At 41.1% G+C, this 24,364-nt stretch overlaps 1 protein-coding gene across 2 annotated transcripts in view; it reads right to left on the bottom strand.

Annotated features, from left to right (window-relative positions):
• The window catches only part of EGF (epidermal growth factor), a 186,233-nt gene that overhangs the window by 106,030 nt on the left and 55,839 nt on the right, over positions 1 to 24,364 (bottom strand). For both annotated transcript variants that reach the window (XM_068281466.1, XM_068281477.1), the window contains 5 exons: positions 24,084 to 24,314; positions 21,172 to 21,365; positions 19,165 to 19,287; positions 17,178 to 17,300; positions 1,964 to 2,086 (listed from right to left, as the gene is read on the bottom strand). In XM_068281466.1, coding sequence (XP_068137567.1) covers positions 1,964 to 2,086; positions 17,178 to 17,300; positions 19,165 to 19,287; positions 21,172 to 21,365; positions 24,084 to 24,314 — 794 coding nt within the window. The remainder of the gene's footprint in view (positions 1 to 1,963; positions 2,087 to 17,177; positions 17,301 to 19,164; positions 19,288 to 21,171; positions 21,366 to 24,083; positions 24,315 to 24,364) is intronic.

Here is a 24,364-nt window from a genome sequence, read left to right as displayed (position 1 = left end):
ATTCTAGCAGGCTGAAGCTATATAATAGGCCTACCTATACGCATTCTGCTGAAAGAGAAGCTTATGAATGTGTTTTGTCTCTGAACTTTTTATACTTATGATTTAATACAAATATTTCTTAAAAATAACTTGATTGGTGTCTGGAGGATTTCTTTACAGTTCAAGCATTCTGGAGGTGTTACAACTGAATTCTACAAAGTTGCTGTAAATAAATTCTTACATTCCCTTCATGAATATCTAGACTTGGGAGTTTGTAGAGAATGAACCATGTGTCTCTTAAAAATATTCCTGCTTAGATGAAACAGCCCGGGGGGGGGGGGGGGGGGTGGAGGAGGTTTGTCCGGCATACAAATGGAGAAAAGGGTTGAGGAATAGATAAAGACCAATGTATTCAGAAAAACAAAAGGAAAACCAGAAGTTAAAGTGGACCTGAAGTGGAAATAAACCAATGACTGAGATCCTAAAAGGACGTTCCTTAAGTCTTATGTTCTTATTTTGGCTGTATAGGTCAAACATTTAGATTTCAAGGTTGCTCTGTTGAAGAAGCTTGGTGAACTACAGGTGCCTGTCTTGGAGGCACATGGGGGAGAGCTCGTTAAACAAACTTCATGCTGATTATACTCTGTGATCCACGCAAGTGTATTTTTTGGATACATTTGGATGTTTTTATCTGTTATTGTGCCATGATGCAATTGGTTAGCATTGAGTTTTTCTGTCATGGGGAATCCTGCTTATGAGGTTTGAAGGTTTGATCCAGGCTTAAAAGAACAGTTTGCCACAGGGTCGGGACGCCTCAAGATCCTGCATGCGAGTCTATTCCCATAGGGGACCTTTTGGTGAATGAGTGTGCGCACAGTTTTGTAGGAATTTCTCCAGTCAGACTATAGCGTCCCTCACTGACTACAGCCATAAATACTTTCCTGTTAGAGAACTGGGCTTCTGAGAGCAGTAGATAGGTAGATAAAAGGTCAATAGTCGGCGCTATATAAATACTAAATAATAATAAAATAATAATAATAGTTCATATACGTTAGCACTGTGAGACATGGCACAGACTGTTTCATTGAGCTGAGAAAAAACAATACTACTTTTTAATTTTTTAAACATAAAATTGTGGGATATCTAAAAGTCACTTTTAGGTTTAGAAGGATACAGAAGATACTATTGTTTATATCATCTGTTTATTTTCTTTAAGCTTCAGCTCAGCACACATTGTTGCCTCCCAATCCTTCCCAGATAACATTCCTTGTTCATGTGTATGAGGCATAGCAGTGAAAAAAGAAGGGAACTCAGGCAAGTTCTTAATGAGTTTGTTACCATATGCATACATGTTTATCTCATCATGCTGCATGTCACTTAATGCTAGGTACACACCATACAATTTTCTGTTAGATTTTCTCTTAGATTTACCTGCCAGATAGCTTTTTTCCATGTTGTAGGTAAATCTAACAGAAGAATCTAACAGAAAATTGTATAGTGTGTACCTAGCATTAGGTCCAGTTTAAATCTGCTACACCAACCGTCTTACTAACAGCTCTGTTACAGAGGAAGAAGACAAAAAATCTTCTTAGATAAGGGGCAAAGTATTTTATGCTTTTTTCAATTAATATCACTCCAAATTTGACCTACTAATTGCTCAAGGAGTAGCAGCATAAACTGTATCTTCTAAATGGATCCAATATGGGTATACTAGAAAGCTGATCTACTGTATGTCACTACATAAAAAGGATAGTGAACTGAAACTTTGAACATACATATGAATATCTGAAAATCACCATTGTCCTTCAAAAGCACCAGGTAAAGGCTGGTGATAAATAGCAGGTAGAACATATAAGTTGTGCCATCCTAAATATACCACCAGGATAATGTTAAAGATACATAAATAAGGATTATGATGCACATTACACCAAAGTAACCCATCTATGTTATATGAGAGTATGGTCATGTGTTATTTTCTGCATACCTGTGCATGTTTTGCCATCTCTAGCAAGGACTGATTCTTCCGGACAAAAGCAGGCAGGTCCCCCTGATGTCTGTACACAGCCATAACTGCAGTTTCTGCCTTCTGGTAAGCAAGGTATCATATCTAATGGATTGAGATAGAGATATGTGATAGCACACAGCTGTAAGCGTCTCTCCTGCACAGCATTAACTACCAGACAAGTGTAAATATTGTGATGGATTGCAGATGTTCTCCATTACTTCTCAGAAACCTCAGCGTTCTCACTCTGAAAACAAATCACTGCAAGTTCATATTTTCTGTTTCATTATCACTAATATTCAACATTTTGCAATATCATGTGGCTAAAACAACTGCAAAGCTGTGTTAGCACTATAAGAGCTATGAGAAATTAAGGTGCTCCTTCATGGTCCGATCATCTGTCAGCTACTAAAGTTACCTACAGATGCAAGGTTTTCGTTACCTGAGACAATTGTTTGTGATTCTGTCAGGTGAAAATCTAGCATCAGTACGGGTATTCTCCGACATCATTACTGTGTAAAATCAAAAACAATAAGTAGAAAACTAGAAATTTAAACTGAGTGAATAAACTTAAACATATATTTTTGGTAGTCTTTAACACCAGTGCAATATATCTACGTCCTCTGTGACTTAATCTAAGCCACAAGGATGTAAATATACGTCTTGTAGCTAAAGCACAGCAGTGCACAATTGGGCTTGCTCCTGTGCACACCTCTGGCACTATCTGCTGCAGCACTAATGAATGAATGGGAATATATGTTCCCTGAGCTAATAAATAAAAGGATTAAAATAAAAGGATTTTTACCATTAAAATTAATTTTATTTTCTCGGTTCACAGTGAAAAATACACACTGTAGCATTATTTCAGAATCAAACATCTTCGCCATAAATTGTGATAGGAACATAATGTAAGTTTTGTGATAAACGGTAGAAATAGGCATAACCAAACACAATTTGTGTTTTCTATCTACAATAGCACTTTTTATTTTTAAACTGGAACTGGTAAACTGAGAAATAATGTGTTTTTCCTCCTTTTCACATTAAAATTAGTAGAAAACTAAATAGTTTGAAAGGACCATTCCATACAATGAAAGCCTAGTTCGCCTTGAAAAAAAGATATACATTTCATTTAGGTAAGAAGGGATAAAGTTTGCACGCACTTCACCCCTCCTCTGGAATGCCCTCCCACAACACATCCGTTACTCGCCAACCTTTGATACCTTTAAACGCTCTCTAAAAACGTTCCGACAAGCATATGCGTTACCTTAGGCCACTTCCCTTTGTCCTAAGACCAAATTGCACTCCTACTAGGTATCTTAAAAAGCACTGCCTCTATATATTTTATTGTATACTACCCCTCCTCTTGTTCCCTCCCCCCCCCCCCCCCAATGCCCTTTAGATTGTAAGCTCGCAAGGGCTGGACTCTCTCCCCCATTTGTGTCTTGGAAATCATTATACATTTTATTCATCATGTTACTTTTATCACGGTCATTACCACTTCTGTATTTTGTAATCTGTATTTTGTATCATTTTTTGTATTTTGTCACCAATTATGTATCTTGTATATTAGTATACACCATTGTCTGTATTATTATGTACCCCATGTTTGTTTCTTACTTTGTACAGCGCCACGGAATATGTTTGCGCTTTATAAATCAATAATAATAATAATAATAATAAAGTTATTGCTGATTTATTTAATCAGCAATAACTTTATTATTATTATTATTATTATTGATTTATAAAGCATAGCTAAAACGTCAAAACTGCTCTGGTCCATAAGGGGGAAACAAGGTCTGGATCCAAAGTGGTAAAATTACACAGATGAGGTAAAAATGTGCAATGAAGATTATATTGGCAAAGGGCACCTTTACAGCTAATACCAATAGACACTGTATATGGAGGCCGCAGGCTGTGAGTTACAAAAAACAAACAAACCAAAAAAAGCTAGATAGTTACCTAAGTAGAGGAAAGCCTCTGGATAATTCAGAGGCTTCTCTGTTCCTCATCTACCCCATAGATGTTCAATGGGACGCTCTTCTTCTTCGTGGCCGCTCTCCCATCCATGTACAAGCGGCTTCATGCTACTGTGCAGGCACGGGCCAGACCTGCACCTGCACAGTGTGGTCACACTTGTACACAGGTGCGAGTGCGACTGCAAGAACGTACTCAACAAGCCCTTGTCAAATATGTTCAGAGAGTCCCAGCTCTGGATTGGTGGGGTCAAGCAGGATGGGGGAAGACTCTAAAAACTTCCCACTACTGAGGTAAGTATTCAATTTTGTTTCTTTTTTTCCTTCAGGAAGCCTTTAAAGTAGACTATTACAAAATACAAGACTTCTGTTCTTGTTCTTGTAGCTTGTCACTTTTCAGTAAATCCTTCTAGCTACTAACAAAGCATAAGTGATGAGCTACACTGAGATACACAACTCACTGCTCATGTGAGCAAGCCACAGTTCAAATATAGTGTGCTTTATCATTAGTTTATATAAAAAGGGTATTCTCTCTCTGAAAGCAAGTGTTCTCTTAATGCAAAATCTATAATTTATGGATCCTTAAAGCGCACCAGTCCTGAGGCAAAGCTACTTAAGGTGAGCACAAAAGTATGTTCACACGGGATGTTCACACTGAATCATACCTTTGTTTGTTCCTCTACTGGTTCCTGAAATTACTCCTTGAAAAATGTGACACATTTTTAGATAGGAAGAGGAAGGCTTACTGCAATGTTTCCTCCTATCACCCTCCCGTTGCCACCTTTTCCCTGCCCCATTTATTTCACTCCCCTTAAGAGGAGAAAATAGGAAGGTGATAGGAGGGGACATCATAGCAAACCTGCCTCTTCCTGTCTGAAAATTTGACTTTAGCCAAAAGTGATTATGGGCACTGGAGGAAATGAGGAAAGGAATGGACAATTTGCAGAGGTACATGGATCCAGCATGAATGACTGTGCTTCCCATAGGTAGCTTTGCTTCAGGTCAGATAGCGTTAGGCCCCTTTTACACTTCCTTTGCATAGCTGCGGCATTACCCTGTTTTACCACAGGGTAACACAACAGCAATGAAAGGCTTTGGGGCCCAATCCACTGTCGAGCTGCTGCAAAATCAAAAATGTGTTACTACTATTAGACTTACATGGTGATGCAGACGGGCGAAAGTAATGTAAGTCAATGGGCGAAACTTTAACCCATTCGCGTTCCGTCGTTTTCACTTGAGCAATGTTCACCTCCCATTCATTAGTCTATAACTTTATCACTATTTATCACAATGTACTGATATATATCTTGTTTTTTCTGCCACCAATTAGGCTTTCTTTGGGGGGTACATTTTGCTAACAGCCACTTTACTGTAAATGCATTTTAACAGGAAGAATAAGAAAAAAACTGAAAAAATTCATTTTTTCTCAGTTTTCAGCCATTATAGTTTTAAAATAATACATCCCTCCATAATTAGAACTCACGTATTGTATTTGCCCATATGTCCCGGTTATTACACCGTTAAAATTATGTCCCTATCACAATGTATGGCGACAATATTTTATTTGGAAATAAAGGTGCATTTTTTTGCATCTATCACTATTTACAAGTTTAAAATAAAAAATATAGAAATATTTCATCTTTACATTGATATTTAAAAAGTTTAGACCCTTAGGTAAATATTTACATGTTTTTTTTTATTGTAATGTTGTTGTTTTTTTATATTAAACATTTTATTTGGGTAGTTTTGGGAGTGTGGGATGTAAACAATAGATTTATAATGTAAATGTGTTTGAGTTTTATTTTTTTTACTTTTAGTTTTAGTTTTACTTTTTGGCCACAAGATGGTGGCCATGAGTTTGTTTACATGACGTCACTCTAAGCGTAACATACGCTTAGAGAGACGCATAGGGGATGCTACAGCTAGAAAAAGCGAAGCTTCAGAGAGAAGCTGTCTCTTTTTCAGCGGGGGAGAGGAATCAGTGATCGGGCACCATAGCCTGATTCACTGATTGCCTGGCTAACAAACCGCGTCCGGGAGCGCGCGTGCACGTGCACGATCGGCCGCAGGAGCGCGCATGGTTCCTGGACGTAGTCTCTATGTCCAGGAACTAAAATAGGTTAAACATGTTGGTAGTAACGGTGTGGCGTGCATGTGCAGAATGACGGGAATACGACAGGGAAACCAGGGAATCCCAGTGTCGTACTTCCTGTCCAGTAGGGAGTACGTCACTGAGTGAGGGGTGTGCAGGGGCGGTGCTATGCTTATGACCCTGTCAGTTCACTCGGTCACAGGGTCATATGATTGACATTTTGTGTGTTGTAGCGTGGTGGAACGGGGGTGAGGGATAGCACCACAAACGCAAAGGCCGGGTGTAAAACCGGCCTTAAAGAGAATCCGTGATCAAGAATTAAACTTCATCCCGATCAGTAGCTGATACCCCCTTTTACATGAGAAATCTATTCCTTTTCACAAACGGCTCATCAGGAGGCTCTGTATGGCTGATATTGTGGTGAACCCCCCCCCCCCCAAGAAACTATGAGGACCATGGTCCTGGCAGTTTCCTGTCTGTAAACCTTGTTGCATTGTGGGAAATAGCTGTTTACAGCTGTTTCCAAGTGCCAAAAAAAGCAAGCAGCAGCTACATCGCCTGCCAGCAGTAAAAATATCACCATGTGATAAATGTCAGAATGTAAGTCAGGGATTTAACCACTTGCCGACCGCACGCTTATACCGTGCGTCGGCAAAGTGGCAGCTGCAGGACCAGCGACGCAGTACTGCGTCGCCAGCTGCAGGCTGATTAATCAGGAAGCAGCCGCTCGTGCGAGCGGCTGCTTCCTGTCAATTCACGGCGGGGGGCTCCGTGAATAGCCTGCGGGCCGCTGATGGCGGCTCGCAGGCTAAATGTAAACACAAGCGGAAATAATCCGCTTTGTTTACATTTGTACGGCGCTGCTGCGCAGCAGCGCCGTAAGGCAGATCGGCGATCCCCGGCCAATCAGCGGCCGGGGATCGCCGCCATGTGACAGGGGACGTCCTGTCACTGGCTGCACAGGACGGATAGCGTCCTGTGCAGCCCAGATCTCCCGGGGGAGCAGGTAGGAGAGGGAGGGGGGAGAATGTCGCCGCGGAGGGGGGCTTTGAGGTGCCCCCCCCGCAACATGCCTGCAGGTAGGAGCGATCAGACTCCCCCTGCACATCATCCCCATAGGGGGAAAAAAAGGGGGGCGATCTGATCGCTCTGTGTGGCCGCGGATCTGTGCTGGGGGCTGCAGAGCCCACCCAGCACAGATCCAAACAAACAGCGCTGGTCCTTAAGGGGGGGTAAAGGGTGGGTCCTCAAGTGGTTAAACAATTTTACAATGGGCAAACACTGACTAATACATTTATAAATAATTATTGTAAAAATTAAGCACTTTTTTTATTACATTATTTTCAATGGAGTTCCTCTTTAAGATAAACTTACTGCGAACTGAGTATTTCCATAAACCTCAGAAAAAAAACAAAGATGTCCTTCTTTGTTCTGAGTGGGAGGGGACATGCATGTTGAGCCGGCATGTATAGAACACTGATGGCCAATCACTGATCTATGCAGCAGGACAAACAAACTACTTACTTTGCTGCTCATAATGAGAAACTCTTATTTTACGTTTTGTATCCAGGAGGGAGCTAGTGTCTGTGCGTGCTATTTACTTGCTGAGGAAGGCCTTTCCCACATTTTTACAGAAGTAATATTGGTAAGGTGTGCTTTGAACAACTTCATAAAAAGCAGTTATATTAATGCAGCGTTTGAGAATCTTTTGTCCTGGAATTAATAATGTGGATATCTTGCACATAATAGCTGAGTAACCCATGTTTAAAACAATGAATTACTAAATCTTTGTCTCGGAGCTAATTCCCTTGTGCATGTTACCTACAATTAACATTACAGGCCTAAATGACATATTATGGTTACAAGAACATGCCTATAAAACACGGACAAACATTAAAATGCAATTCATCTGACTAGGCCAATGCTCAGCTAGCAATAAAACAGCATTAACAGGAAATTTGTAGTCTGTTACAATACAAGGAGTTATTTTAAATATCCTCATAACTTTAAGGGAGAAATAAATAGAATGCAGAGTAATGAGAGTCGTAAAGGTAGAATATGTAATTTGTGGCGTTGCTTTATTGTGGTGAGAGTACTAATAAACTAACATAACTGACAGTTTCCTATGAGGTTGTTGATAGCATTCAGCAATGTAATTAGTGACAATAATGACTGCAGAATGTAGTCAATTCATAAAGGAAATAAAAAATATTCTTAGCAGGGTCCGTAAAACACATTCATATAACCTAAAGTATTGCTATCCAAGTGGCAGCCTACTGGTCACATAAAGACGTGTTCTTACTATGTCCAACTGCAATCTCTACTCCACCCTTCATACTACCAGCACAACTGGCCTATCTGCAGTGCAGGCCGGTCAACCACTGAAAACAACTGGAGCAGTATGAAATGAAAATGATGACAAAAGGGACCTTAGACTCTTGAGGAGTTGGAGTCCAATATCAGACAAGAACGTTACAATATTTCAAATTAAGACTACAGTAGTGTAATTTCAGAGACCTGGGCCACCCAGCAGACGTATCGTGGCATACCCATCCCCTCACATGGCATGGATGGACAAACAAACAGAGACTACCGTCATGGTCAGCTTTTCCGCTTCTCCTCCCCAACCCCCTTATGCAGAGTAAAAACTCAGGGAGCGCTGTTACTTTTACCTACTTCATGCTGCATCTGGTCGCCTCTTCCTCTCCAGAGCTGCATGCTGTATGCTGCCCCCCTGAGGCTCCTGAAGACATGACATGCATTGGGAGTCAGAGGTTCTCAGCATACAGCATGCAGATGCCTGAAGGTAGACGAGACCCAATGCAGTGTGGACTAAATAAATATAACAGTGCTCCCTGTGTTATTATTAATGTGTTCATCCTGCAATTACTCTCTACAAGGGGGAGGGGGGGTGGAGAGGCGGGCCCCTAAAGCACCTGCCTCCAAGCAGCTATTGGACTCTTTAGCGCCCAATCATTTAGAGACTATTGTTAAAAGAAGAGATGGTAGATTACAATGGTAAATGGTACAATAAAATGGTAAGCATGTCACAGTTCCAATTTGTTGTCTAATGTGCGGGAAACGTTTTTTTAAACAGAAATAATATTTATAATTTTCAACATTTGCTATGTTGTCTTTGTACTACTTTACTGTCAATATAGTGCACTTAATGACAACTGAATGTTTATAAATTAGTGCACCGCCAGTTTGTTACTAATTGAGGCACATGTGGTATCATTTTAACTGTGAAGAGTTGTAGAATACATTTTGGTGTGTCTAAAAGCTTGGACATACATAAAAAATAGGTACAGACAAAATCAATCCAACATAATAAAGTCATTTTCAAAATTGTGATCAAATTTGGGAAAGTTTTAGCAAAACTACAAGAGACATATGTGGTAACATTTTAACCATGATAAGTAGTAGAATAGAGTTTAGAAAGTTTTAGGGGTGAGGCCCATGTCTTGTGTATTTTTTTTAGTCACCAACTGAATCAAAGGCAATTACATGTTTGCATATTCTGTACCAAAAATAAAAGACTTGTTAAATGAAAACAAAGTGACAGAATATGAAAGAAATAACATATATTGTTATCTTAGGAACTTGTTTTTTTTAAATATGTATGCCACGAGGGTATATTACTATTATCTTTGCAAATAAGGTCTTATAATCATCAATAGTGTACAATGAGAGAGCAAAAAAAGAAAAACATAAAATAGACACCTTTATTTATAGATACAAGATTGTCACCATACATTGTTCTAGGAACATAATCTAAACATTGTTATAACCAGGATGAATAAGCAAATAAAATTTGTGGGTTTAACTTATAGTTAGCACTGTTTATTGTAAAGCTATAAGGAGCGTACATTGAGAAATAGTGTGTTTTCCTGTTTTTTTTCCTTACTTACCCTTTAAATTGCATTAGAAATAAGGTAATTACTAAACACAATTATCACACACTAAAAGCCTAATTTGTCCTGAAAAAAGGAATATATGGATCATTTAGGTGTGATTAGTAGTAATAAAGTTTTTGGCAAATGAATGGGAGCAGTGCAGATATTTGAAAATTTGTTTGGTCCTGAAGTGGTTAAGAAATTGGCCTTATAGTTTTATATATCATAGTTTTTTGGGAAATGGGGTTGTACAAAAGAATTAAATGAGCAAATACATCATATGAGTCTCTATAAAAAGTCATTGAGCACTAGACTCGTAAATAATTCATAACAGATTATAATACACAATGCACTTTTTAAAACTACCTTCAGAATAATCAAAAGTTATCTGGGATCAATTGCATGTGTGCCCAAAAATTAAAAGGTTGTTCTATACAGTACAGTACTTTTCAACTGATTATGGTCTGTTTTTTTAACTGTTTACTATACATTTTATGGAGTGAAAAATTATTCATGAAAGAAAAGTTGTCATCAATGAGGAAGAAATTTGTCATCAAATCTGTGGTCAATTCAATTGTAATTTTAAATCAATAAGATTTTATGATGTTTTACGATTTTCAAATGCAAAGTTGGAATGGGGAATGTGATCTTATAAGGAAGAAAACATTTCTGTTCTATGGGAGGCTGGATACACATAGTAATACTGCCTAATATTTTGTAGGTTCCTTTTCCGCTGCCAAAACAGCTCTGATAAATTAAGGCATGGAGACCTTGGAAGACGTCTTGTGGAATCTGGTCTTAAGGTATTAGCATTTGTTAAGTCCGTGAAGTTGAGAGGTAGGCCTTTCCATAGATGCTCAATCCGACAGAGATCTGGCATATTTTGATTTAAAATAAATCTTTATTAATCAGACTAGGTCACATTGTCATAGTTAGAAGGTTCATGCCAACTTGTATTCAAATGGCCTAGCTTTCATTTCTTGTGCATATAAGTGAGGTTTAGGTGTCCACGACTGTTGCCAGTTTGCCCATTTTCCTTTCAAAGACCATTTTGAGTAGGCACTATCCACTGCATGCCTTGATCACTCCACAAACCTGCTGTTTTCAAGATGCTCTGACCCAAGCAGGTTAACCATCACCCTCGTCAAACTCACTCAGCTCCTGATGGATGCCCATTTTCACCTTCAAGAACCAATTGTCCAAGGCAGGAGCCATTATGATGATGATATACAGTGGGATGCGAAAGTTTGGGCAACCTTGTTAATCATCATGATTTTCCTGTATAAATCATTGGTTGTTATGATAAAAACCGTCAGTTAAATACATCATATAGGAGACACACACAGTGATATTTGAGAAGTGAAATTAAATGTATTGGATTTACAGAAAGTGCGCAATAATTGTAGGTTTCAATTGTTCAGTTGTAAGTGTCCCTCCTTTTTTAATTCTCTCTGAAGAGTCGCAACATGGGGGTCTCAAAACAACTCTCAAATGACCTGAGGACAAAGATTGTTCACATCATGGTTTAGGGGAAGGATACAGAAAGCTGCTATTAATAAATGCCTGACTCAACCACCTCCTTAGTGAATTATACCCCCACCTCAATTAAGAGGGAGTGACCAAAATTGCTAAAGATTCCACTAGTATAGATAAATAATTTCTGGTCTCTCATAGGTATAGAAAATTACAAAATTTGCTTTATTTGGAATTCACATGTCAAACTGCAGACCAACCAATTAAAATCATTTAAAACACGGCCATGATAGAGCGCTCACTCAAAATTCACACCATAAACACTCATACAATCATACCCCCTTCTGGTACCGGTACCAACTGTCCTTATCTTCAGAGAGGGGGAGACAGGTTGAGTGTAGGTATAAATAGTTGAACAACTTCAGCTTGCAATGCTGCAGTGACGTGCTAGGTCGTTTGTATGGAATGATCTCACCATAAGCTTTAGGTCCTATCGATTTCCGTCTCAACTCCGGATTTCGCCATCAATAGGGCTGCTATGAGGTGCTAGGGCATCACCCAAGTAACCAGTCTCGGTGGTCGGCTGTCTCGCTCAACCCAGTCCGCAGGAGCCTTCTCGGGGAGCAGACGCCGACCTCCAGTCACGCTGCTGCAGCTGCTGCCGAAAGTTAGGAGCGTTCAAGGCCGCGGGATTTGCACCCGCCCATCGACGCGTTGCGCCCGCCCACTTGCGAGCTTCGTCAGGATGTGCGCGGCTCACGATTGGCTGGGCTGCCCTCTTTATTCTCCTTCCAGTCTCGGGGCGGGGTTTCACACCGTGACAACTTCCCTCTTCCCCTCTGTTACCTTGGTAACTTCAAATATATTGTAGCTTTATTCAGCACCGGACAGACAGTTGATAATCATATTGCTTGACGTTTCTTATGCTTTCAGGTAAGTTCTTCAGTCGTCTCCTTTGAGGTATAGCCAGATTAATTCTACTCATAAATTAATTAAGCACTTCCATTTCCTGCACAATTAAGTCCCCCTCTCCCTTTTCCTCGCTGTTATGCATTAAGTACTTCCAGTGTACATCCCCTCATCATTAAGATTCATATGCACTCAGAGTTCACAATAAATTATCAATCACTGTTTAGGGCAGAAAAGGGGCAAAGTCCAGCTCATTGTTCATTCCCTCTGGGCTTAAAGCTCCTAGTAAGTATATCCACCTACTTTCTTGTTGTTTTATTATCTTGAGCCTATCTCCCCCTCTCCTATTTGGCATGATGTGGGATATTCCGGTGGCTTTTAATCCCGCAGGATCACCATTATGTTCCAAACAAAAATGTTCCGCTATTGCGCTCTTATATTCCCCATTTTTCTGTAGTCCACAGATTATATTAGACACATGTTCCATTATTCTTGTTTTGAGTTTTCTCGTGGTCATACCTACATACACTTTATTGCAGGGACACTCTAATCTGTATATGACCCACTCAGTGTTACAGTTGATAAATTCTCTAATCTTCCATTCTTTTCTCCTTTGAGCATCACAAAACACTCTCGCAGGGACCATTTTCTCACATGCCACACAATTTCCACATCTGTACATGCCTACAGTTTTGCTCTTATTTAGCCAAGTGGTTTTTTCCTTTGGGATGTACTCTGAATGGACCAGAGCATCTCTGAGACTTGGTGCTCTTCTTGCAACTAACATGGGCCTGCTTCCCACAATCCTGTGCAGTTTTTGATCCGTCTGTAACACTGGCCAATGTTTGGTCAGTATTTCGCGGATCTTTCCCCAATTTGAATTGTATGGAGTTATAAATCGTGGGGGACTTTTTCCTACATCTTGCATCTTCCTGCATCCTTTCCTTCCAGTCTCCAACAACTCCTTCCTCGGGCGCCCCCCCTTGCCCTCTCATAACCAGAGCACAACGTTTCATGTCGGTAACCCCTCTCCCTGAATCGATCATATAAGGCCAATGCCTCATTGTTAAAATCAACTTCTTGAGAACAGTTCCTGCGTAAACGCAGGAACTGTCCGTATGGGATCCCATCCTTCAAATGTCTCGGATGGTGGCTGGTGGCATGGAGGAGGGTGTTACCTGCTGTCGGTTTGCGGAAGGTGGTGGTCCTCACCATACCACCATCCCTCCAAATGTGCAGGTCCAGAAAAGCAATATTAGATCTACTCGCTGTATATGTTAGCGAGATATTACGATCATTGCTGTTCAACCGACTCATAAAAGAGTCAAGTTCTTCTTCACTCCCCCTCCAGACCACCAGCACATCGTCTATAAAACGAATCCACATACGGACAAATTGCCCATACTCCGGGAGAGGGTACACCTCTTGGCGCTCCCACTGGCCTAGATGAAGGCAGGCATAGGCAGGTGCGCAGGCCGCGCCCATTGACGTTCCCCGCACCTGCCTATAGTGGGAGTCACCAAAGGAGAAACAGTTGTGCTCCAGCACAAAGCGCAGGGCGTCCACGACAAACGAGTTGTGGACCTGGTTATCCGGGTATACGTCCTCCAGGAAGAACCGGACAGCCCCGATGCCAACCTCGTGGGGGATCGACGTGTACAAACTCTCCACGTCGATCCCGACAAGGATGTCACCGGGGCCAAGCTCCAGCTCCCCCAGGAGCCGCAACACATCAGTAGAATCCTGAACAAACGAGGGAAGAGACATCATCAGGGTTTTTAATTTTGCATCAAGCCATTTCCCAATTCTTTCTGTTGGGCCCCCAATAGCACTTACTATGGGGCGTCCTGGGGGTTTATTCTCATTTTTGTGTATTTTGGGGATCAGGTACAGAACCGGAATTCTATACGACTGAACCCTCAAGTACTGACTTTCAGCATCATCCAATATCTCCAAATCCCCAGCATCATCAACCAAACTGTTTAGGCTTTCTACTATTCGTTCATATGGTGCATATTTCAACCTTTGATACGTGTTCTCATCCAGCAGTTGGCGTTTTGCCTCTGCGAGATATTCCCCCTTGGACCACAGAACCACGTTTCCCCCCTTATCACTGGGCCGGATAATTATATCCTCTGCTGACTTCAAGTCTTCTAGGGCCCTACGTTCCCCCTTTGTTAGATTGTCTCCATTCCTGGGGAGATGCCATTGTAGTTTTTTAAGGTCCTTTGAGACCAATTCAGTGAATATACCTAGCGTCTGGTTATGATTAGGAGAAGGCATAAAGGACGACCCCACATGGACTTTAACATGTTCAACCTCTCCTGTCTCTTCCCCCTTCCCATCTCTCTCTTGCTCATTTTCATTTCCTAAATCTTTAAGTTCCTCTAATATACGTAGGGTTTCCCGTTCTTTCAGGCTCCAATAACCATCCAATTTCATTTCACAGGATTCACGGTTTTGAGTTCTGGCATCAACTGAATTCTTACTATCCTTCCCTTCATACATTTCACGTAAATTAATGCGTCTCACAAACATTTGAAAATCCTTTTGGACACAGAATTCATCCCCTCCCTGCACTGGGGAGAAGGATAAGCCCTTACTAAGGAGGGAAACGTGGTCAGGTCCAAGTGGGAAATCAGAGAGATTGATTACATTCATTTGTGCATTTTGTACTTCCCCCATGAATTTGGTTAATTTGATGGTACCACCCACCTCTTCATCTGTATGACACATGTTTACTGGTGGTTCTTCCCCTTTCTTGGGGGTTGAACCCTTAATATAGGTTTCAAATTCTTTTCTCTCTTTTTCTTTCTCCCTTTCCTTCTTCCTTTTTCTAATTTCTTTTCTTTTTCTGCGTCGCTGTCTGTGTCGCTTTCGCCTAAAAAAGCCACAGATTTTCCGGAGGCTGATGATGCTGGGGATCCCCCACCCTCCTCTTCCCCCTCACTGGGCTTACCACCCCGACCTCGTGACCTTGAACGCTGTCTACCCGGAAGATAATTAAAATATTCACCCTCCTTCCACTCCTTAATGTCCTTTTTGTATTTTTCCTGTTTGTCCTTTTTGATACTCCTTTGGATTCTTTCCACTTCTCCCTTGAGTAAACCATTCAATTTTACGAAAAGTGGATGATCCTTATAGTTATCCAACTCCTTTATACTTGCTGAGACTGATTCTTTAATCTCATCCAACTGGATGGTCTCCTCTTCAATAATCAGACCCAGAATTACAAAGCCATGGCTTAAGCAAGCTGTTTTCCACTTGGGGAGGAAGCGTGCGTTTCTTAAATGTTCTGCAGGGATAACTCGCTCCCTGATACCCCAAGGCAACACCTGTGCCTCACGATAAGATTCTAATGTAGAAACATTCCACTTCCTCCTCAATTGTTTCAGAGTTAGCTTCCTATGTATCCTACATTTCTTCTTAATAGTAGATTCTATATCCAAAACCTCTTGTGAGGATTGGGATATTTCTGAAGAAAAGGCTGATTTAATGTCAAGCGCAATGGATACAGAAAGCTGTCTCAGAGATTTCAGCTGTCTGTTTTCACAGTTAGGAACAGATTGAGGAAATGGAAGACCACAGGCTCAGTTCAAGGTAAGGCTCGAAGTGGCAGACCAAGAAAAATCTCAGATAAACAGAAGTGACGAATGGTGAGAACAGTCAGAGTCAACCCACAGACCAGCACCAAAGACCTACAACATCATCTTGCTGCAGATGGAGTCACTGTGCATCGTTCAACCATTCGGCGCACTTTACACAAGGAGATGCTGTATGCGAAAGTGATGCAGCGTAAGCCTTTTCTCCGCCCACAGCACAAACAGAGCCGCTTGAGGTATGCTAAAGCACATTTGGACAAGTCAGTTTCATTTTGGAATAAGGTGCTGTGGACTGATGAAACTAAAATTGAGTTATTTGGGCATAACAAGGGGCATTATGCATGGCGGAAAAAGAACACAGCATTCCAAGAAAAACACCTGCTACCTACAGGATAAATATAATGGTGGTTCCATCATGCTGTGGGGCTGTGTGGCCAGTGCAGGGACTGGGAATCTTATCAAAGTTGAGGGACGCATGGATTCCACTCAGTATCAGCAGACCAATGTCCAGGAATCAGTGACAAAGCTGAAGCTGCGCCGGGGCTGCATCTTTCAATAAGACACCGACCCTAAACACTGCTCAAAATCCACTAAGGCATTCATGCAGAGGAACAAGTACAACGTTCTGGAATGTTTATCTCAGTCCCCAGACCTAAATATAATTGAAAATCTGTGGTGTTAGTTAAAGAGAGCTGTCCATACTCAGAAGCCATCAAACCTGAATAAACTAGAGATGTTTTGTAAAGACTAATGGTCCAAAATAATCCAGACTCTCATTTGAACCTACAGGAAGTGTTTAGAGCCTGTCATTTCTGCAAAAGGAGGATCTACTAAATATTGATTTAATTTATTTTTTGTGGTGCCCAAATGTATGCACCTGCCTAATTTTGTTTAAACAATTATTGCACACTTTCTGTAAATCCAATAAACTTCATTTCACTTCTCAAATATCACTGTGTGTGTCTCTTATATGATATATTCAACTGAGATTTTTTTATTGTAACAACCAACGATTTATACAGGAAAATCATGACGATTAACAAGGTTGCCCAAACTTTCGCATTCCACTGTAGTTAATTTTATGCACTTCACTTGTGGGCAGATTTATAAACTAGAGACATTAATGGTGTAGATTGCATTTACTTGCATCTAGCTTTAGAGTTTATAGTGACTTCAGAGTCACATCAAGTATTTTTTTTAGGATTTGTCTACTTTCTAATACAAAGCAGATGTCGGTATGCAATAACTCACCATGACATGACTTGTTGTCGGGCAGAAGCACGTAGCCTCTTGGGCAGGTACAGTAATAGGAACCTGGTACATTTTCACAGCCTAGAGTACAGCCATGGGTCCATAAAGCACACTCATTGATATCTAATAGCAAACATGAGAAAGCAGTAAGATTGTAGTTACAAAACATTGAACATTTGCTGCATCCTTTCACATAATGTACATTATATAAGAATGCCTATTTAGAACAGCTTGTTGGAGATGTCTTATCTTCTTTTTAAGCTTGCTTAGGTTCAATTGACTAAGAATGTCTACAAAAATGAGGCCCTCCAACCTTTCACCTTGCTCAATAAACATTTATAGTTCAACAGGTGTGGTTGATTCTTTGTTGTAAATATTGCACATACTTATGCTATGTGATGTTCATTTTCATCAAAGTTTCCCATTCTTCCCTTGAATACTGTCTGACAGCAGGCTGAGGAGTTATTTACAAGCATATTTGCAAAAATGCAATGCCTTGCTCCGACTTATATCATTTAAAAGGTAATTCCTCTTATGCTGTTTAGAAAAGGTTAGAGGGGGAACCGTGTAGCCAGTTTCACCCTCCTTGAAGGATAAGCTCACCTAAATTCAACTTTGGGCAGGTAATTTCTGGTTACTTTGCCTGCTGGCTCAATAAATATTCTCCAAGACCAACTTACTGAAACCCACATGGAAAAATGTTCTTCTGCACCAACCTGCAGCAACTGCCATATGGCCACATGGCCATTACTGTATCCTACCCAATAAAACACAAGTGTCTCTGCGTCCCATGTCCCTGGAGGGACGCGGAGACAGTGAGGAGGTTGCTGGGGGAATGAAGCAGCTTGGAGATGAGGACAGAACCAGGAGGGGCGGGCGTGTGCACGTGCGGCAGTGGATGAGTGTGACAGATCTTGCCCGTTTTTAAACGGGCTAAGGTCACTAGTGTATAAAGTTGTACTTTTCTGGCTAGCTGACAAACATGTGTGGTCATGTTTCAGTTCTACTTGTATTGTCCAAAACAGAAAGCAGTAGTACAAAATGATCAAATTATTGAGATCTGCCAATCAAAAACTACAGCAGATTATGTGATCAAATCAATCATGCACTTCTCTATACATTATATTGCAGTGAAACATATTCTTCTGGGAGAGTAGAACTGATTGCCTAAAGAAGATGGGAAACACTTGTTTTTTTTTTCTATAAGTAGTGCAGGTTGAAATAGAGGTAAAGTTAAAGTGACTCTGTAACAAAAATTACAACGTTTTTTCTACCATCCTACAAGTTCCTAAACCTATTCTAATGTGATCTGGCTTGCTGCAGCTCTTTCTACTATAACCATCTCTGTAATAAATCAATGTATCTTTCCCCTGTCAGACTTGTCGGCCTGTGTCTGGAAGGCTGCCAAGTTCTTCAGTGTTGAACTGTTCCACTATGCACACTCCAGTGTGTGTTTTATTTACATAAGCCAGCAGCTTCTCTGCTATCTTATCAGTGATAGAAGAGAGCTGGATAAAAATCCTCCTCTGGAGGCTGTGAAAGGAGCTGGTCTGTCACATACTAAGGAATTAACGACATAGGCAGAGCTGTCTGCAGGAAGCCTGTAATGTTCAGTGCATGAGAGAAGCTGGGGACAGAAGGTAAACACACACAAGTGATCTTTTGAGATTCAGAAGTAAGGCTGTATACAGCCTGCTTGTGTATGGATGTATTTTCTATGTGTGGACATACTGTACATCAACCTACTTCCTGTTTTGGTGGCCATTTTGTTTGTTTATAAACAAACTTTTTAAAACTGTTTTTAACCACTTTTAATGCGGCGAGGAGCGGCAAAATTGTGACAGAGGGTAATAGGAGATGTCCCCTAACGCACTGGTATGTTTACTTTTGTGCGATTTTAACAATACAGATTCTCTTTAATGTCAGGGAGATGGTTTACATGATGTAAATAGTGTACAGCAACCTTAACTTAAAGTATACATCTTACCTTCACAGTATCTTCCATCAGTGGAAAGCTGAAACCCTTCTGTACATTTACATTGCTGGCCCACAGCATCACTCTGACATATTCTTGTACAATGGTCATTTTCTTTAATGCACAAGTCAGGGCCTGGAAAATTTCCAGCACAGAATAATACGTAATTTCCCTGGCCACCATGAGATCATACAGTGCAAGCATGTGCAATTTACCCATATACAGAAAAAGTCAAGAACAGGGTAACAACAGCGAATTTAAAATTTCTATCAAAAATATAGAGTCTATAAATTCGTACATATACTGTATATACACTGCCAGTGAGCTGGGCACAGGGTGAGCCAAATGACGGCTCACCCTGCTGCCACTTAAATCCCCGGCGGCATTAAATACTATTCCGCATCCGAGTCATAGCAACTCGTAGGGAGAAGTAATTCGGGGTCTAGTGATCGGCAGAACTCAAAATGACCCTTGCATGGGGCGTGTAGTTAGCCTGCCTCGTCTATAAATACATACATACTGTAGTTCAGAACATCAGAGCATTCAGCAACAGAGGTACAGGACATACATAGTTTAAGTGTGCTATTAATTAAAACATAAAGCAATTCAGGCACACATTCATGATAAACACAACAGAAATACCATGGACTTAGCCCTGGCCTGCTACATCAAAGGTGATGCCCTTAAAGGGAACCAGAGAGGAATACAATCTAAAAATAGAAAAAGGCTTTTATACATACCTGGGGCTTCTTCCAGCCCCATATGCCTGGATCGCTCCCATGCCGCCATCCTCCGCTTCCTGGAACCGCCGGTACTGGGCCCGTCACTTCCGGGGGACGCGGCCAATTGTCCGCATCACAGGGGCTCCCTCCATACCCGTACGCATGCGGCTGCGCAGTAGGCAGCCGCATGCGTACTTGTATAAAGGGAGCGACGTGTGATGTGGAGAATCGGCCGCGTCCGCCAGCCGACTGGCCGACTTGCGGCAATGACGGGACCCGGTACCAGCGGATCCAGGCAGCAGAGGACGGCGGCGTGGGAGCGATCCGTGCATATGGGGCTGGAGGAAGCCCCAGGTATGTATAAAAGCTTTTTTTTAATCATATCTGGTTCTCTTTAACACTATCCAGATGTTCTTGCCTTGTGTGTGAGGAAGGGGCAAACTGGTATATATTTTTTAGATGGAAGTAGCAGGATGTAGTTAATGAGGTAATATGAGGCTTCAATGAGAGATTCGAGTCAGATATTTCCCCCAGATAGTTGGCATTAGGAATTCAAGTTAATGGGACATTCTCTACATTTCTAGTGACTACATGTAGGAAAGAGATAGATGGAAAGATCACAATTTTGTTTTACCCATACTATGTTTGAGGAAATTGAAGACATAAATGCAGAAAAAGCAGATAGACAGTAAGGAATGCGATATAGTTGGGTAAGCATATTAGTTGGCCCAGGCCATGAGTGTAGATGGAGAAGAGAAAAGTTCCAAGATTGGAACCTTGGGGGTACACCAGCATGCAGTATGTGTGGGATCTTGGCAAAGGAGAAGTGCTCACTAACACAGACTTGTGAACAATATTTCAAAGTTTCAATTGTTTCAGATCTTTCAGTTCAGCTCATGCAAAATGGGAGCAAAACCGAAACTGTTGCGTTTATGTTTTGCTCAGTTTTTTCTGGTGTTGATGATAATACCATTTGGTAAATATATTGTAAATGTAACTTCTCATAAAATCTATTTATTCAAACTAGTACTTTTTTAACGCTTATATGTAATTCATCTCCTGCAATAAATGTGTTATACATTCTTCTCAAAACCTTTTAGTTTGAATTATTACACATGACATTGGTTTGTGTGGTTGTGGTGGCAGTACACTATTATACAATGGTTGGGAAAGTATCCAATGGCTGATCTACTTATTAGAATATTATTTTGGCAGGTTTCTTTATGCTGTTTTTGTTTTTTTATATATATGATCTAAGAAATAAGTTTCAAGAAGGACAACTGGTGTGTCTTCTTACCAGATATCTGGGAAGTTGTCTGCTGAGGAACTAACTTAAGGTCTGTGATGTCTGTTGTAGATGATCTTAGAAAAATGGTCGTAGAATCTTTTCCTGTATGTGCATATATTCTTTTGATAGAAGCAGATTTGCTTTCTGGGTAGTAGATGTCACCATGAAAAACTGAAAGTCCCATCATGCTTTGTCTCCAAGACCTAAGAAATGAACATTGTGTTTAGCCATTATTGTTCTTAAATGAGTTCCGTAAGTCAGCTGTCCTTGTAAAGCAGCCCTGTAAAGCATGATCATGAAAACTGTGATTGCTAAGGATTTTTATTTATATTTAAAGTGGTCTGAAACTCTGACATACCATTCAATAAAAATGTGTTTTCCTACTTTTTATTACTCATACAGTTATCTTATTTGCTTTTGTACACAAGTAATATTGTCTGTCTAAAACTAAAAATTACAAGTATCCAAAGTGTCGTCTATCTTGCCCTGAAAGCTGCCATTGCATTTTATTCTTTTTCTATTATAACTGCTTTTTATTGTATATGAAAATCTTCTAATGAGCTATTCTAAACTCTGTGTCTGCCTGAAGCAGAGACAGCTTTTCATAGAGTGTTTGTTTACATTCCAGTGTTGATACATTTGTGTTTAACCTTTTAAGGACCAATAGAGTAGATCCTACGCCGCACTTGTGGGTGCCTAACGCTAATGCGGCGTAGGATCTACGCCACCCTCAGTTCCCGACGCGATATGCGCACCCGTGAAGGGAGATTAAGCTGTCATATGACAGCTGACATCTCCCATCAGTGATATGTGATCACTACGATCACCGGCGGATCGTAGTGATCACCATTTGAGCTGTGGTGGTAGGTGGGGAAGAAGAGGTTTCACTCACCTCCCTGCCGTTCCCCTCACAATCCTTGCTCCCCTCCACTCTCACCGGCATTGACGCTCACTCTGACGTAAGTCCCGGGTTGCGGCTTGATGACATCACCAAGCTGCGACCTGGAACTTAGCGGCAGTAGAAGCGGAGATGCCAGCGAGAGCGGAGGTGTCCCCAACTGCTCATCGCTGGAGCCTGGGAGGTGAGTAAAGGCTTCTGCACACAGGGGGGACACCGGGCCACACAGTGGGGACACAGCCCAGCATGCCACAAAGAGGATCTGGCTGCCTGACCACCCCAAATGGGCCCCCCCTCCCGTATGAAAAAACGCCTGGTCCTTAAGGGGGGGGGGGGGGTAGGCAGCTGGTCCTCAAAAGGTTAACAAGTAAAAAAGATACTGTTATCTCTGGTTTGAATGCGGATTTGAATCTGAATAGCAGGACAAAATGCTTTGTTTAACCATTTCAGCGATGTTCTGCTAGAATCTTTTTCTGGGATAGTAGCTTTAAAGCTGTAAGGAATCTTTTAGAGCTAAGTAGGAATGCTGACTTTCAGACCACTTTAAAGGAATACTGTAGGGGGGGTCGGGGGAAAATGAGTTGAACTTGCCCAAGGCTTCTAATGGTCCCCCGCAGACATCCTGTGCCCGCGCAGCCACTCACCGATGCTCTGGAACCGCCTCCTGTTCACTTCTGGAATTTCAGACTTTAAAGTCTGAAAACCACTGCGCCTGCGTTGCCGTGTCCTTGCTCCCGCTGACGTCACCAGGAGCGTACTGTGCAGGCACAGACCATACTGGTCCTGTGCAGTATGCTCCTGGTGACATCAGTGGGAGCGAGGACATGGCAATGCAGGCGCAGTGGTTTTCCGACTTTAAAGTCTGAAATTCCAGAAGTGAACCGGAGGCGAGGCCGGAGCATCGGTGAGTGGCTGCACGGGCACAGGATGTCTGCGGGGGACCATTGGGGAGCCCCAGGTAAGTTCAACTCATTTTCCCCCGACCCCCCTACAGTATCCCTTTAAGTAATAAATAAATCCTCTGCAATATTTTTTTTACAAACTAAGGGCCCGATCCAATTTCCTTTTTCTCCTATGTAATATTTTCACATTATAAATAAAATGCCTTTTAGGCCACCAGCAAGCAAGAAAATACTTAGAACAATTTTTTTTTTTACCGACTTTTTGGTACTTTTTCAATTGCAGAGTGCAAAAGTAATTTTAAACAGAAGATCAAAAAATATCTTCTAAGAGAAAACTTGGAAGAAAACAGGAATTGGATCAGGGCCAATAGAGTGTGAATAAAGTGGGAGTGAATATATTGTAGTATGTGTTGTATATAATATTATTTATTGTAAATTATGTCTGTAAAGTCCGACTCTGTTTCCTACTATTAGTACAGCTTTTCACATTGTAATGTACATAACATAAAATACGATAAAATAAAGTAAAATCAGTATTATCAGAAGTGTCACAATATCTTTTCATTGTTCTCCAATTCCCAGTCATTTACCAATTTTGTAAATATTACATGCTTATAAATGAGCAAATTTGAACTGTTCATTTAAAGGACCACTATCATGAAAAATTGTAAACTTTAAAATACATACATACATACAAGATTTTTCTGGTTGAACTCCATGGACTTGTGTCTTTTTTCAACCCAAATAACTGTGTAACTATGTAACAAGATGTACATCTGTCCCAGAGTAAAATGCACTATAAATTACATTTTCCTTATTTTGCTGTCACTTACAATAGGCAGTAAAAATCTGACAGATCTAACAGGTTTCGGACTAGTCTGGGGAGGAGTTTTGTGACGATCTGGGGGTGGAGCGTCACAGAGATTACTGCACCCCTTGCAAGAAGAATTTTGCAGCACCCTAAGTGATTGCTCCAGTGGCTCAGGGAAAGTCCGGCCCTGATTGCTACATACATACTATATCCAGTGCCCGCAGCGGTATTCTACACACTTGCAAGAATAGTTTGGCATGCCATCCATACTAAAAGCTTAATTTTTGATGAATAGTTATTACATACTTACATGCCTAGATACTTTACTACGGCTGCAACCTCTCCATAGTAAAAACATGCACCAATGTTTAGTGCTGCAGCCCCTACTTCAGCCACAGCCCAGTATATCCTTTTCTCAGATATGTCCAATGCTAAGGCTTTCACTTCTCCTTTCAGAATAATAACAGTAGTCACATTGCTTCCATTCAAACTGGATCTTTCAATGGAAGAAAATGAGTATCCAGATGCCCAGAAAAGGAGCCTGCCAATCAAATGAATAACATATAAGTAACATTAAAGGAAAAGATCAAC

Source organism: Hyperolius riggenbachi, chromosome 1, assembly GCF_040937935.1.
Source record: "Hyperolius riggenbachi isolate aHypRig1 chromosome 1, aHypRig1.pri, whole genome shotgun sequence".
Classification (NCBI taxonomy): domain Eukaryota; kingdom Metazoa; phylum Chordata; class Amphibia; order Anura; family Hyperoliidae; genus Hyperolius; species Hyperolius riggenbachi.
Note: the sequence above shows the minus strand (reverse complement) of the source record. Positions and strands in the feature narration are given on the sequence as shown.